Raw genomic sequence first — 14,013 nt, forward strand, 5'->3', positions numbered from 1 at the left:
CTCCTTTGGGCCTGCTTCCTTATTTCTGTAATGCGGAAACTCAACAACCAAGAAGGTGAACTGTTGGCATTGTACCGACATTTGGCACCCAGTGTCTGTGAAATAGTCACCCATATTAATGCAAACTGAAGGGCTCCTCCAGTGGGTCTGTCTGCCTTCATTTCACCAGTGAATGGGGTTTGACATTTCCATGTCCTGGTTTCCTCTTCCTGAGCCAGTCCCTCACCACCCCAGATCACACCCTGGCCCACCTGCTCATGCAACTTGTCCTCGGGGCCTGGCTTTTCCTTGTGGTGCTTGGCGTTCATGCAGATGTTGAGAAGCTCAGTCCTGGCCCATGCAATCCTTGTCTGAGCCTCCCCTACTACAGCCACCCACACTAGAAGGAGCAGCAGCTGTGTTGTCATCCGCTGAGCCATGTCTGTCCCTGAAGGAAGAGCTGTGGTCAGTGGCACCAAGGAATGCGGAGGTGGGGCCTTAAGTTGTGTGCAGGGCTCCAGGAGGGTGGGGCCTGGACGGAAGCCTGGGGCAGATAGAGCCCTGCCCCCATCTCCCTCAGTTTTCCCAGATCCAGTGAAAGGTAGGATTAGACACCACCCCTCCCTGGCTTGAGCCTCATTGCCTTCTCCAGGTGGTCATGAGGTTCAAGTGATATAATTCAAGGATGGATTTGGGCAAAATGCAGAAATAGCCAGGAGTTTGCCATAGGTCCACAATGCCTTATTCAAATGTTTCAGAGTTAAAATTTTTTAGGATTTCATCAAAGGTGATTCAAAGATAATATAATTTTCATATACCCAATAATCAAGTGTATATCCTGGGGTGAAACAGTTACACTAGTGGGATAAATTAAAACTATACATAAGCTCACATTAATTTTCAGGTCAGATTTTGACACCAAATTACTTTGTTGTAAAAGTTTACAAAAATGGGCTGGGCGTGGTGGCTCATGCCTGTAATCCCAGCACTTTGGAAGGCTGAAGTGAGTGGGTCACCTGAGGTCAGAAGTTTGAGACCAGCTTGGCCAACATAGTGAAACCCCATCTCTACTAAAAATACAGAATGAGCTGGGTGCGGTGTCGTGTGCCTGTAGTCCCAGCTACTTGGGAGGCTGAGGCAGGAGAATCACTTGAATCTGGGAGGCAGAGGTTACAGTGAGCCAAGATCCCGCCATTGCACTCTAGCCTGGGTGACAGATCGAGACTCCGTCTAAAAAAAAAAAAAGTTTATAAAAATGTTTTAGTTGGGGGGCGGGGGCTGCAGAATGGTTTTTGTTAGTTTGTTTTGCTTTTTAAACCTTGGTCCCAGCCCCTTTCTAGCCTCATCACTCAAGCTAATTTAGTAGGCCCCTCCCGGGAACCACGGGATCTTGGTGGGGTGGGGTCACAGGGCACAGGGGCTGACAGGGGGCAGCCAGCTGGACAGCCCTGGGGCCTTGGGGAGCTCCTGTGCCCCCTACCACAGAGCTGGCTTCTCCTTGGTCATCACAGAACTTCAATCCTTTGACCTCAGACACTGAATTTTGGGAGGTGACTGTTTCCTTCACTCCACTGGTCACCAGGTGTCTGGGCCCTCCTAAAATGCTCAGAATTTATTTCCTGTGACTTCTCTCCATCTGTCTCCTCTAACTCATCTTCCACATACCAGTCGCTAAAGTGGACATGCCTTTCCCGCTCACAAGCTTGCCTTGCCCCCGTGCTGCCCCTCCTATCCTCTTGACAGGGCCTCCTTGACAGGGGTCTAGGCAGAGCCTCAGCTGGGCTGTCTCCAGGCCGACTGCACAGCAGGGCTCAGATAAGCCTGGGATTGAATTCCCACCCAGCAGCTCTCCCTCCTGCTCCACAATCCATTATTCTGCTACTCTATTGATTCCAGTGTTCATTCATTCTCTCATGGTTGATTCATTCATTCCAGGATCCAATCATGCCTCTGTGGACCCACTCACTCACTAACCTTGAGGGCCAGGCCAGAGAAATCTGTACTCTCAAGGAATACCAGGTGATCCTTTGGGTTCAGTTCCTGGGGGAAAAAACCCTAACTGTTTAGAGCACAGGGTTCCCGTTCAGCCTGTCCTGACCCCAGCCCTTGCTCCACCTTCTCCTTGGCCTTGGGGGAAAGAGAAGCAAACTATCTTGAGGCTTAGCTTTCTCCTGCAAGGATTAAATGTAAGAAGGGGAAATCAACAAATGATAGCCAGTTTAATCTTTGTGGAATCATTTGAGCACAGATGAGGGCCACGCCCCAAGTCACACAGTAGGGACCACCCAAGTTCAGGCCAGAGCTCTTTTGGCCTTTGCCCCCTGCATCTTCGCAGTGCTGAAGCTCTCATGGGTGCAGCCAATACACAGTGCTGGAGATGGGGGTTGAGAAAATCCTTTCCCCAGCCCCCAGTGGAGCCCACCTGTTCAGTCAGTAGTCTCTCTTGCTGTGGCTGCTTCTGAAGCCAGGCTCTCTTCCTGTCCTTTTGACCAGCGTCACTCTGCAAGCTCCCTTCCCACCTTCCTAGTCTCACCTTCAGGTCTTAGTCCAGCTGTGACCCCTCCCCACCAACAATCATGACCCCCACACCCAACCTTGGGGCCCCAGACTGGAAGAGCTGAGAACTCAGTGCTGGACTGAAGGGCTGGAGCCCAGGTACTAGTTCAGGGAGATGAACACTAACTTGTCGTTTAACCTTGAGCAGGCCACATTCTGGTCTGGGCCTCAGTCTCCACTTCAAGATTCTCTGGCCTTCAAGCAAACAGAGGGCCCTTCCAGTTCAGAAAATCCTTAACACATGCTGGGAATACCATAGGGTGTGTGGCCTCTGAAGGGGGATGGGGAGTGTCACATACCTGGGAGAGGAGGTGGCTCTCAGTCTGGCTCAGGCTTCCGCTCTGCTCTACACTCCCCCTTGCCTTATTCCAGGGGACAGCTGTGGTTTAGTGGCCTAGGAGACGGGCAGAGAGTGGGAATGGAGCCCAGGAGTGGAGCCTGGGATTGGGCGAAGGCCACTCAGCAGTTAATTATTGCATGTGAGCACCAGCCAGGCCTCCATGGGGGAGTGGGAGGGGTGAATTAACAGTGCAGGCCTAAGGCCAGTCCCTAAGCTCCACCTACTCAATTTTTTCCCAAACTCTCAGGTCTGAAAAAAAATCTTGCAGCCTGAGCTGCCAGGATCCTTTGAGCTAATCTCATCAGTTTCCAACCTCTCTGTCTTGTTAGACAGATGAGGAAAATGAGATCCGGAGGATCAAGGCAAGGGCTAGAGCCAGGCTTCCAACCTCCCAGTCAGCTATAGAGAGCAAGGATCTCCCAAGGCCATAAATTGTAGAGCCACCAACTCCCCCAACCCCATTAGCCCAGGTGTCACCCATCACTAGCCACAAAATCACAGATGTTCTGAATCTTTTGATCAGATCTTCAATTGTTTGAAGGGCCAAGCTCTCCTTCCATGCCCAACTCACAGACCCCCTCTCCCGGCAACTCAGGTATCCTTTCTACAGCACCTATGATTCTGGGCTAACTCTTCCCTCCATCCCCACCCCAGTCAATGACAGAAGCCTTCATTTTTTTATTCTCTGAGCCCATCGTGGTACCACAGATGGGAAAAGGGAGAGGGAGGGGCAGGTTTGGGCAGGAAGAAACACAGAACACTGTTTTGTCGAGGTGCCTGTGTGCCCTTGGCCCAGGAGGAGGTGGTTGTAGAGGGGAAAGCTCAGGGGAGGAGTCCAGGTTGGATGCAAATGTGGGAACCATCAGCCTATGAGTGGCAGTAAGTGTAGGGAAGATGGGGGCCCAGTAACCTGGGCAATGCCACAGGCCAGGACCCGAGGAGGAGGCAGGCAGGGGAGCCTGAGAAGACAGTTGGATCTCTGGAGGGATCTCTGGAGGAAAATCGACCAAGAAAGAAGGCCCTCTAGGGCCTGCAAAGAGACCAGTTCCCAGGAGATCCTAGCTTGTGTCCTGCAACAGTGAGCCATACCTGAATCTTGTGACAACCTGGGAAGTGTCAACTTACAATCACCAGATCTATATATTTGGAAACAGTATTGTTTCTTATGTCAGGTTGCAACCTGCAGGCTGGTAAGTGGAGCCTTTGGCTGAGATCAAAAGCAGGCAATTTGAGGGAGGAAGGGTGGGACAGGAGTTTTATGTAAAATGGGTTGGCTAGCATACATATTAATGGGTTATAGGAAAAGCTATGAATGTTCATGAAAGGGAGCCACATGCATGTGTACTAAGCAAACATACATGTTATATACATCTTGTGTTCACTTTGGGGTTGAGACTTAACATCAATTTTTTATTTTTTCTTTTTTATTTTCATTTATTTATTTATTTTTGAGACGGAGACTTGCTCTGTTGCCCAAGCTGGAATGCAGTGGCACAATCTCGGCTCACTGCAACCTCTGCCTCCCAGGTTCAAGAGATTCTCCTACCTCAGCCTCCCGAGTAGCTGGAGTTATAGGCGCCTGACACCACGCCTGGCTAATTTTTGTGTTTTTAGTAGAGATGGGGTTTTACCATGTTGGCTAGGCTGGTCTCAAACTCCTGATCTCAAGTGATCCACCTGCCTCAGCCTCCCAAAGTGCTGGGATTACAAGCATGAGCCACGGCACCCAGCCTTTTTTTTTTTTTTGGACAGAGTCTCACTCTATCACCCAGGCTGGAGTGCCGTGTCGTGATCTCGGCTCACCACAACCTCCACCTCATGGGTTCAAGTGATTCTCCTGCCTCAGCCTCCAGAGTAGCTGGGATTATAGGTGTGCACCACCACACCCAGCTATTTTTTGATATTGTTTCTTAGTAGAGATGGGGTTTCACTGTGTTGGCCAGGCTTGTCTCAAATTCCTGGCCTCAAGTGATCTGCCCACCTTGGCCTCCCAAAGTGCTGGGATTATAGGTGCGAGCCGTGGCACCCGGCCTATTTATATTTTTATTTAAAAAAAGAGAAGGCCGGGTGCAGTGGCTCATGCCTGTAATCCCCGCATTTTGGGAGGCCGAGATGGGCAGATCACCTGAGGTTAGGAGTTCGAAACCAGCCTGGCCAACATGGTGAAAACCTGTCTCTACTAAAAATACAAAAATTAGCTGGGCGTGGTGGCGCACGCCTGTAATCCTAGGTACTACTGGGGGCTGAGGCAAGAGAATTGCTTGAACCCGGGAGGCAGAGGTTGCAGTGAGCCAAGATCACACCACTGCACTCCAGCCTGGGCAACAGAGCAAGATTCCGTGCCCACCCCGCCCCCCCCAAAAAAAGAAGGTCTCACTATATTGCCCAGGCTGGTCTTGAACTCCTAGGCTCAAGCAATTCTCCCATCTTGGCCTCTCAAAGTGCTAGGATTGCAGGTGTGAGCCACCATGCCCAGCCAAGACTTAACCTTAAAATGCAGACTTAGGCTGTACACATCAAACGGCGAAACATAGGACACAAAGGCACTTTGTGTGCTGCCTCTGTAAATTGGCCAGAACCAGCCCATGGTTAATAGGAATTGATCAGGAAGGAATGCTTTGTGAGCTGGTCAGCTGTCATATCAAAATCACAAAAAGAGGCTGGGCCCAGTGGCTCATGCCTGTAATCCCAGCACTTTGGGAGGCTGAGGCAGGCGGATCCTTTGAGCCCAGGAGTTTGAGACCAGCCTGGGAAACACGGCAAAACTCCATATCTACAAAAAAATACAAAAGTTAGCTAGGCATGGTGGTGTGTGCCTGTAGTCCCAGCAACTTGGGAAACTGAGGCAGGAAGATCACTTGAACCCAGGAGGCAGAGACTGTAGTGAGCCGAGATCATGCCATTGCACTCCAGCCTGGGTGACAGAGCCTGTCTTAAAAAAAAAAGAGACCCTGTCTCCAAAAAAAACAAAAACAAAACAAAACAAAACAAAAAAACACGAAAAAAGAGGGACGTCTGGCCACAGCATCAGGTGGTTGAAGTTGAAATCAGCAGGATTCTTCCATCTGTTTTCCAGAACTGGTTTCTTCTTAACTCTTAGGAAAAAAGTCTGGTAACAGTAAGGAAGAGGGTGTATTGGGGTGTGACCAGCCTCCAGTCTTATCATAGCCAAGAAACTTAGATTTTGACGTTTTTGTGGGGTCTCCTTGGCCAAGAGGGGTTTGTTCAGTCAGTTGAGGGGGCTTTGATTCTTTTTTTTTTTTTTTTGAGACAGAGTCTCACTCTCTCACCTAGGCTGGAGTGCAGTGGCGCGATCTCAGCTCACTGCAACCTCTGCCACCCGGGTTCAAGCGATTCTCCTGGCTCAGCCTCCTGAGTAGCTGGGATTATAGGCGCCCACCACCACACCTGGCTAATTTTTGTATATTTAGAAAAAACAGGGTTTCACCATGTTGGCAAACCTGGTCTTGAACTCCTGACCTCATGTGATCCACCTGCCTCGGCCTCCCAAAGTGTTGGGATTATAGGCGTGAGCCACCGCACTCGGTGGATTTTTTGTTCCACATTTTCTTCTTTTAGCTGAGATCTGCCACAGGTGGCATCAATGGCAAAATTTGTACCATGTTGTTGCCAGGATGGTGAGGCTACCTGCTCCAGGTCCATCCAGTCCCTTAGTGGGACCCTTGTGGCCAAGAGACTTATAGCCAATTGAACATCTGGCCAGACAGGAATAGAGGTGGGCAGACCTCAACCCCTAAGGTCTATCAAGCAACATAAGGGCCAAAAGGTAGGGCTACCAATTTAACTTGTCTATAAGTTCTATGCATTGAGCCAGCATAATTCTGGTTTTAGCAGCAGACTTACAGCAGTTGGTTATACATTTTTTTTTTTTTTTTTTTTTTTTGAGACAGAGTCTCGTTCTGTCGCCCAGGCTGGAGTGCAGTGGCACAATCTCGGCGCACTGCAAGCTCCGCCTCCCAGGTTCACGCCATTCTCCTGCCTCAGCCTCTCCGAGTAGCTGGGACTACAGGCGCCCGCCACCACGCCCGGCTAATTTTTTGTATTTTTAGTAGAGACGGGGTTTCACCTGGTCTCGATCTCCTGACCTCGTGATCCGCCCGCCTCGGCCTCCCAAAGTGCTGGGATTACAAGCGTGAGCCACCGCGCCCGGCCTGGTTATACATATTATAGGTAATTTAAATGTTAAGAAGAAAAGGTTGATGGAGACTATGACTATAACAAGGACCTGAATGGCATCTTGAAAGGAACTTCCCAGTGTGGTAGAAAACCAAATAAATAGGTAATTGATGGGATCAGTAGTTCATACCTCTTGTAACCATTTAGCTTGTTTGGAAGTTCTTTTTTTCTTTCTTTCTTCTTTTTGAGATGGAGTCTCGCTCTGTCACCCAGGCTGGAGTGCAGTGGCACAATCTCAGCTCACTGCAAACTCCGCCTCCGGGTTCAAGCGATTCTCCTGCCTCAGCCTCCTGAGTACAGCCTCCTGATTACAGGCGTGCACCACCACACCTGGCTAATTTTTGTATTTTTAGTGGGGACAAAGTTTCACCATGTTGGCCAGGCTGGTCTCGAAAGCCTGACCTCAGGTGATCTGCCCCCCTTGGCCTCCCAAAGTGCTGGGGTTATAGGTGTGAGCCACCATGCCCGGCTGAAAATTCTTTCTGTGTGAATTTCTTTTCTTTTTTCAAGACAATCTCACTCTGGCACCCAGGCTGGAATACAGTGGCGTGATCTCAACTCTCAACTCTGCAACATCCCCCTCCCAGGCTCAAGCAATTATCGTGCCTCAGCCTCCTGAATAGCTGGGATTACAGGTGTGTGCCACCATGTCCAGCTTTCTTTTTTCTTTTTTTCTTTTTTGAGATAGAGTCTTGCTCTGTCTCCCAGGCTGAAGTGCAATGGCATGATCTCTGATCACTGCAACCTCCGCCTCCCAGGCTCAAGCAATCCTCCTGCCCCAGCCTCCCAAGTAGCTGAGACTACAGGTGTGTGCTACCATGTCCTGTTAATTTTTGTACTTTTTGTAGAGACAGGATTTCCCCATGTTGCTCAGGCTGGTCTCAAACTCCTGAGCTCAGGCGATCCTCCGGCCCCAGCCTCCCAAAGTGCTGGGACTACAGGCATGAGCCACTGGGCCCCGCCCTATATAGTTTCTACTTCACTTGAAATGTTGATGTAAGTGCCACAGATCTTAGGGACCACCACACAGACTCTTCCTTGTTTGGCTAAGAGAAAATCTAAAGCAATTAAATTATCTATTACTACTTGAGTCAGGGAATTCAGAGACTTTGTTGGGCTGTAAGGCTTTGTGCAGTGTCTCCAGCTACCTGTCCAGTAGGGGCGGATAGGTTTGAATATGCTGGTCAGGTTTTGAATTAGGCTCCTTCAGTTTTGAATTAGTCTCATTTAAGGAGGTTATCTGAGATTCCTGACTGTGTTTAGAGCTCTCATAATACCAGTTAAAAATGGTCTCCCATGGGAGGATTCCTTGAGTCCAGGAATTTGAGACCAGCCCGGGCAATATGGTAAAACCCTGTTTCTACAAAAAAATTAAAAATTGAAAATAAATTAGTGGGGTGTGGCGCTGCATGCCTGTAGTCCCAGCTACTTGGGAGGCAAAGGTGGGAGGATGGCTTGAGCCCAGGAGGTCGAGGCTGCAGTGAGCCGTGATTGTACACTACACTCCAGTCCCTGTGACAGAGTGAGACGCTGTCACACACACACACACAAAAGGGCCTCCCATTGCTTCTCAGAGGCCTAGAACTCTCTCTGTCTCATTGTGCATGCTAATAAACTAATTTAGGCATGTCAAACGTTCTGTCAAAAGATCTCCATTTTGGCATTTAAATTGTTCCAGGTTAGCGTTTTCTAGGATCCCAAATATTCACAGGACTTTTTCTCATAATTCAGAAACATGTAAGTTCCTGATGGCAGCTGGTCAGGGACTGTCTGTCCCCTTAGAACCTAGGTTCCCCATAACAGCATTTACTTAAAGACGTCCCTGCGAGTGCCACTAGAGGGCAGGCATCCTCACCAAACCTGATGGGCCGGATGAATCAGGCTGAACTGCCCCCAACCTCCCCCACTAGAAACCTGGGACAACAAAGATAGCCCTTGCAGGGTCTAGATGGAGGGAATCAGAGAAAAAAATGAAGTCTCTGAAATCTCAACCTAAAACCAGGAGATCTTAGATCAGGGAGAGCTTACCCACCTACCTCCCAAAGCTGTCAGGGAGACAACTGAGCTGTCAATGGCTCCACCAGGCACCAGTGTATTCACTCACGCTGGGGGGAGCCTGGGCTGCTCCATGGATCCTACTCTTGTCCTCAATTATATTGGCTTAAGATCACAAGATCTTTACATTTGGAAAGGAGAGCTTGCTTGTTTGCTTGCTTTCTTTCTTTCTTTCTTTCTTTCTTTCTTTCTTCTTTCCTTTCTTTTCTTTTTTTTTCAGACACAGTTTCACTCTATCACCCAGGCTGGAGTGCAGTGGCACGATCTCACTGCAACCTCCGCTTCCTGGATTCAAGCGATTCTCATACCTCAGCCTCCCGAGTAGCTGGAATTACAGGTGCCTGCCACCACGCCTTGCTAATTTTTGTATATTTAGTAGAGACAGAGTTTCACCATGTTGGTCAGGCTGGTTTCAAATTCCAGACCTCAAGCGATCTGCCTGCCTTGGCCTCCCAAAGTGCTGTGATTACAGGAGTGAGTCGCCTCGCCCAGCCTGAGAGCTTTATTTCTTATGATGTGCAGGCTGGGAAGTGGAGTGAGGGTAGAACAAGGGTTTTATGCTAAAAGAGTTGGCTAAACATACATATTTAATAGGTTTTAGGAGAAGCTATGAATATTCATGAGAGTTGCACGCATGTGTACTAAGCAAACATACATATGTCCCATATTCCCTTTGGAGTGGAGACATTAAAATGCAGTTGATACCGGGCGCAGTGGCTCATGCCTGTAATCCCAGCACTTCGAGAGGCTGAGGCGGGTGGATCACCCGAGGTCAGGAGTTCGAGAACAGCCTGGCCAACATGGTGAAACCCCATATCTACTAAAAATACAAAAATTAGCCGGGCATGGTGGCAGGTGCTTGTAGTCCCAGCTACTCGGGAGGCTGAGGCAGGAGAATCACTTGAACCCAAGAGGCGGAGGTTGCACTGAGCAGAGATCGCGCCGCTGTACTCCAGCCTGGGAAACAGAGTGAGACTCCATCTCAAAAAAAAAAAAAAAAAATGCAGTAAAATTCGCCTTTATATGTCAAAAGGGGAAACACAGGACCCAAAGCACTTTGTGTGCTGCCTCTGTAAACCAGCCAGAACTGGTCCATGGTTGAGAGTCATTGCTCAGCCAGGAATGTTTTGTAAGCTGATCAGCTGTCATGTCAAAATCAGGAAAGGGAAGGGAGTCTGGCAGTTGGTTGAAATTGAAATCAGTGAAGGAGTCTCCTGTTCTTGGTTTTCCAGGGCTGGTTTCTGTTTAGCTCTTGGGAAAGAAGCCTGGTAACGGTTCGTGAGGAAGCAGGTGTACTGAGGTGTGAGTGACCTATCATCACGGCCAGGAAACTTAGATTTTAAAGTTTTTCTGGGGTCTCTTTGGCCAAGAGGTGTCCATTCAGTTGTTTGCAGGGCTGAGTCCTCTGAAGCCCTCAGCAGGTAGAGGCCTCTGGAACCCTCAGGCCTCTTTCCTTCTTTATACCCCAGTGCTGATGAGAGAAGGGCAGGCAGGTGTCTAGGAATGCCTGAACACGGGAGCTCCTCTAGATGGAGCTCCTGCCCTCTCATCCGCTGCCCTTGGCTTGGGGGCTGATCATGAACTGAACTTTATGGCTCCTCCACTGCAGGAGTAAACCTGCTCCCTGAGCCAGGCCCCTGGGCCATGAGGGCTTCAGAATAATACCAGCAAATGGAAGGTTGGGTTGGAGGTCAAGTTCAGTTCCTCTGGTAAGTCCTCACCACGTGTGGAGTCTCAGAGCCCTGCTCTGAAGGATGAGGTGGTGTGCCTATCTGGAGTCTGGGTGCTAGGGCCAGCAGGGAGGGACAGTCAGGCAGTCAGCTTGAACCAGTCCAGAGAGTATCTGCCGGAGCTGGAAGCTTAATACCACAAGGTTAACCATTGGCATTCCTTCTAACCCCAACCCGAAGGCTGCCCTAGGACCAGGCAGGTAACAGGAAGGTGTTTGGCTCACAGAGGTGGAGACTCTGGGCTTCAGGAAGCAGGAGAGGGGCCTCAGAGTGGGGAGGAGAGAACCCTGAGCTCTTCCCTGAGTGCCAGCCTATCACACATGCAATCTCACATCACTCATCTTCCCAGCTGCTGTAACTACTGATCTCGGTCTGATTCTAAGCCTGACTTCTTTCACCTAGCAGTTGCAGGAGGGAAGCTCTGTGAGGGGCCCACAGGGCACCATCCTAAGGAATGCAGATCCAGTGTTTCTTCTTTGGCCTTAACTGCTGCCCACTCCCCTTGTAACTTCTCTCTCAGCTACCTTGGAATTCTGCTCACACTTCTATTACCTCTAAGCCTTTGCACTTGCTGAGACCTGTCCACAGAATGCCATTCCCCATGCTCTTTTGTGCTTGGCAACATTACTCCTTTGGAAGCCTTCCCTGACCTCTTTGGGCTTCAGCAGAATAACACCACACTCTGTGCTTCCCTCTGTGAAAGCCTCATCTCCTTGTTCTAAGAGTCACTGGTTCTCAGAACTCTCTGTCCCCACCAGACCTTGCAAGGAACTCAATTCCCTTCCTGTTGGCTGAGACCAGCATGGGCCAGTAGACTGGATGCTCAGAAGGACTTGTTGATTGACAGAATGGATGCAGCGATTCCTTAACTTACTGAGCACATTCTTGGTGCCAGGCACTGACCCAGACCCTGGGGATGTAGCATAAAATGACACAGACACAGCCCTGCTTTGGGGAGAGTATGTTTTGTTAGGAGAAAGGCAGACAACAAACACAATAGACAAAAATCCACACAAGGGCACAGAATGATGTGATGAGAAATCAGCTGGGTGGCTTCTTTAGGTTGAGTGGTCAGAAGTCATTTTAGGGGAGAATTGTAGGTTACCATCTAAGTGGCCACAACAGGTCAGCCTGCAGAGGATTAATGAAAAACATTTCAGGCACGCAGAGGAGTTGCTGGAGCAAAGACCCCCAACATGAGAAGTGTGCCTGGAGCTCATTTATGGGGTGGTGTAGGGAAGATTTGGCTTGAGGGCTCAGAGGAGGGGCGTGATCTTCTGTGCTAATTTGAAGAAGTTTGGTTTTTACAGTTGATACCACTGGAAAGCATTGAAGCGTTGGTGAAAGAGCTGTAACATAATAAGACACGTTTTGGTTTTGTTTTTACTTTTTTAAAAAAGGTCCGTCAGACAGTGGAACATGTAGGTGGAAGCGTGCTGATGAATAGAGTATCTATAGTCCCCAGTCTCTCCCTACAACATATTTATTACTTACAAAGGGGAAAGTGTAGTGGAGAAACCTGGCAGACACGATCTCAACCAAAAGATCAAAGTTAACCTCACCAGGAATGGGCAAACCCCTCACCACGTGCCTCCTGTTACGATGCATGGAATAACTGTGTAGGGTATTCGTGCCCAAAATGCGTAACCTCAGTGAATCATGAGGAAACAGGCAAATCCAAATGGAGGAGTATTCTACCAAAAAACTGGCCTGTGGCCTTCAGCAATGTCAACATCATAAAAGAACCCCATTCCTTCCAATGCCCATCAGTAGGAGACTGAATTCAGTGTGATGTACACATAGAATGGATTATTACCCAGTAATTTAAGATCTCAATAGGTCAACATGGAAAGATCTCAGAACAATGGCAGATGAAAACTGCACTGAGCTGCCCTTTCCCCACCTGTAAGATGAGCCGAAAACCAAAGTCTGATGGCATACTGTGTTGACAAGGTTGTGGAGAAACAGGCACTCTCTGTGTGTTTTTTTTTTTTTTTTTTTTGAGACAAGGTCTCGCTCTGTTGCCCAGGCTGGAGTACAGTGGCACAATTACGGCTCATTGTAGCCTCAACCTCTCAGGGCTCAAGTGATTCTCTCACCTCAGCTTCCCTGGTAGTTAGGACTATAGGCGCACACCACCATGCCCAGCTGATTTTTTTAGTTTTTTGTAGAGATGGGGTTTCACCATGTTGCCCAGGCTGATCTTGAACACCTGGGGTCAAGAGAGTCTCCTGCCTCAGCAGCGCAAAGTGCTGGATCACAGGTGTGAGCCATCACACATCCAGCGGAGAAACAGACACTCTCATGCTTTGCTGGTGAGGGAGCCACATTGATAAAATCTCCGTAAAGTTGTAACTATCAAAATTATACGTACTCTTGACCCAATAACCCTTTCTGGAATTCAAGTATAACATTCCGCTAGGTACAAGATTTTTTGTTTGTTTGTTTTGAGACAGAGTTTCACTCCTATAACCCAGGCCGGAGTGCAGCGGTATGATCCCAGCTCACTGCAACCTCTGCCTCCTGTGTTCAAGCAATTTTCCTGCCTCAGCCTCCTGAGTAGCTGGGATTACAGGTGTGTGCCATCAAACCTGGCTAATTTTTTTAGTTTTTAGTAGAGATGGGGTTTCACCATGTTGGCCAGGTTGGTCTCAATCTCCTGACCTCAAGTGATCTGCCCACCTCAGCCTCCCAAAGTGCTGAGATTACAGGCATGACCACTGTGCCCAGCCAGAATCTGTTTTCTTTTGTAACAGGACACAATTTGAGAAACCGGTTATTTTACCAAGGCTTTGACTGGAATGGTGTGCTTTCCTTTAAGGAATCAAACTTGACTTATAGAGCTGATAAGAGCCCCTTGGGAAAACTAACTTCATACCTTTTCTACACAGATCCTGAGCAGGGTTTCTGACCTGTGGCAAGTAAAGAATGTCACTTTCTGACAGTCCCAGGAGCCCCAAATCATCTTGGGTTCTCAAGAGGAATTTAGCCAACTCATAGGTATTTGATGGTACAACCCCATGGCCAAACTCGGCTTTAAAAAAAAAAGTTGTTTTTTTGTTTTGTTTTGGTTTTTTGAGACAGAGTCTCGCTCTGTCGCCCAGGCTGGAGTGCAATGGTGTGATCTTGGCTCACTGCAACCTTTGCCTCCCAGGT

The 14,013-nt window shown here is 48.9% G+C and overlaps 1 protein-coding gene and 1 long non-coding RNA gene across 4 annotated transcripts in view; one reads left to right on the top strand and one right to left on the bottom strand.

Moving 5' to 3' along the window:
* LOC100589102 (folate receptor alpha) overlaps positions 1-3,036 on the bottom strand; it is a 28,450-nt gene extending 25,414 nt beyond the window's left edge. Inside the window, exons 1-2 of one of the 2 annotated variants that reach the window (XM_030829448.1) lie at positions 2,835-2,917; positions 252-427 (exon numbers count right to left, since the gene is read on the bottom strand). In XM_030829448.1, the coding sequence (XP_030685308.1) occupies positions 252-419 (168 nt within the window). In that variant the 5' untranslated portion in view covers positions 420-427; positions 2,835-2,917. Of the gene's footprint in view, positions 1-251; positions 428-2,834 lie in introns of both variants that reach the window. The other variant, XM_030829449.1, reaches the window with a different exon arrangement.
* LOC115838610 overlaps positions 1-14,013 on the top strand; it is a 60,476-nt gene that overhangs the window by 26,710 nt on the left and 19,753 nt on the right. The window lies entirely within an intron of this gene.

Source organism: Nomascus leucogenys, chromosome 15, assembly GCF_006542625.1.
Source record: "Nomascus leucogenys isolate Asia chromosome 15, Asia_NLE_v1, whole genome shotgun sequence".
In the NCBI taxonomy this organism is placed as follows: Eukaryota; Metazoa; Chordata; class Mammalia; order Primates; family Hylobatidae; genus Nomascus; species Nomascus leucogenys.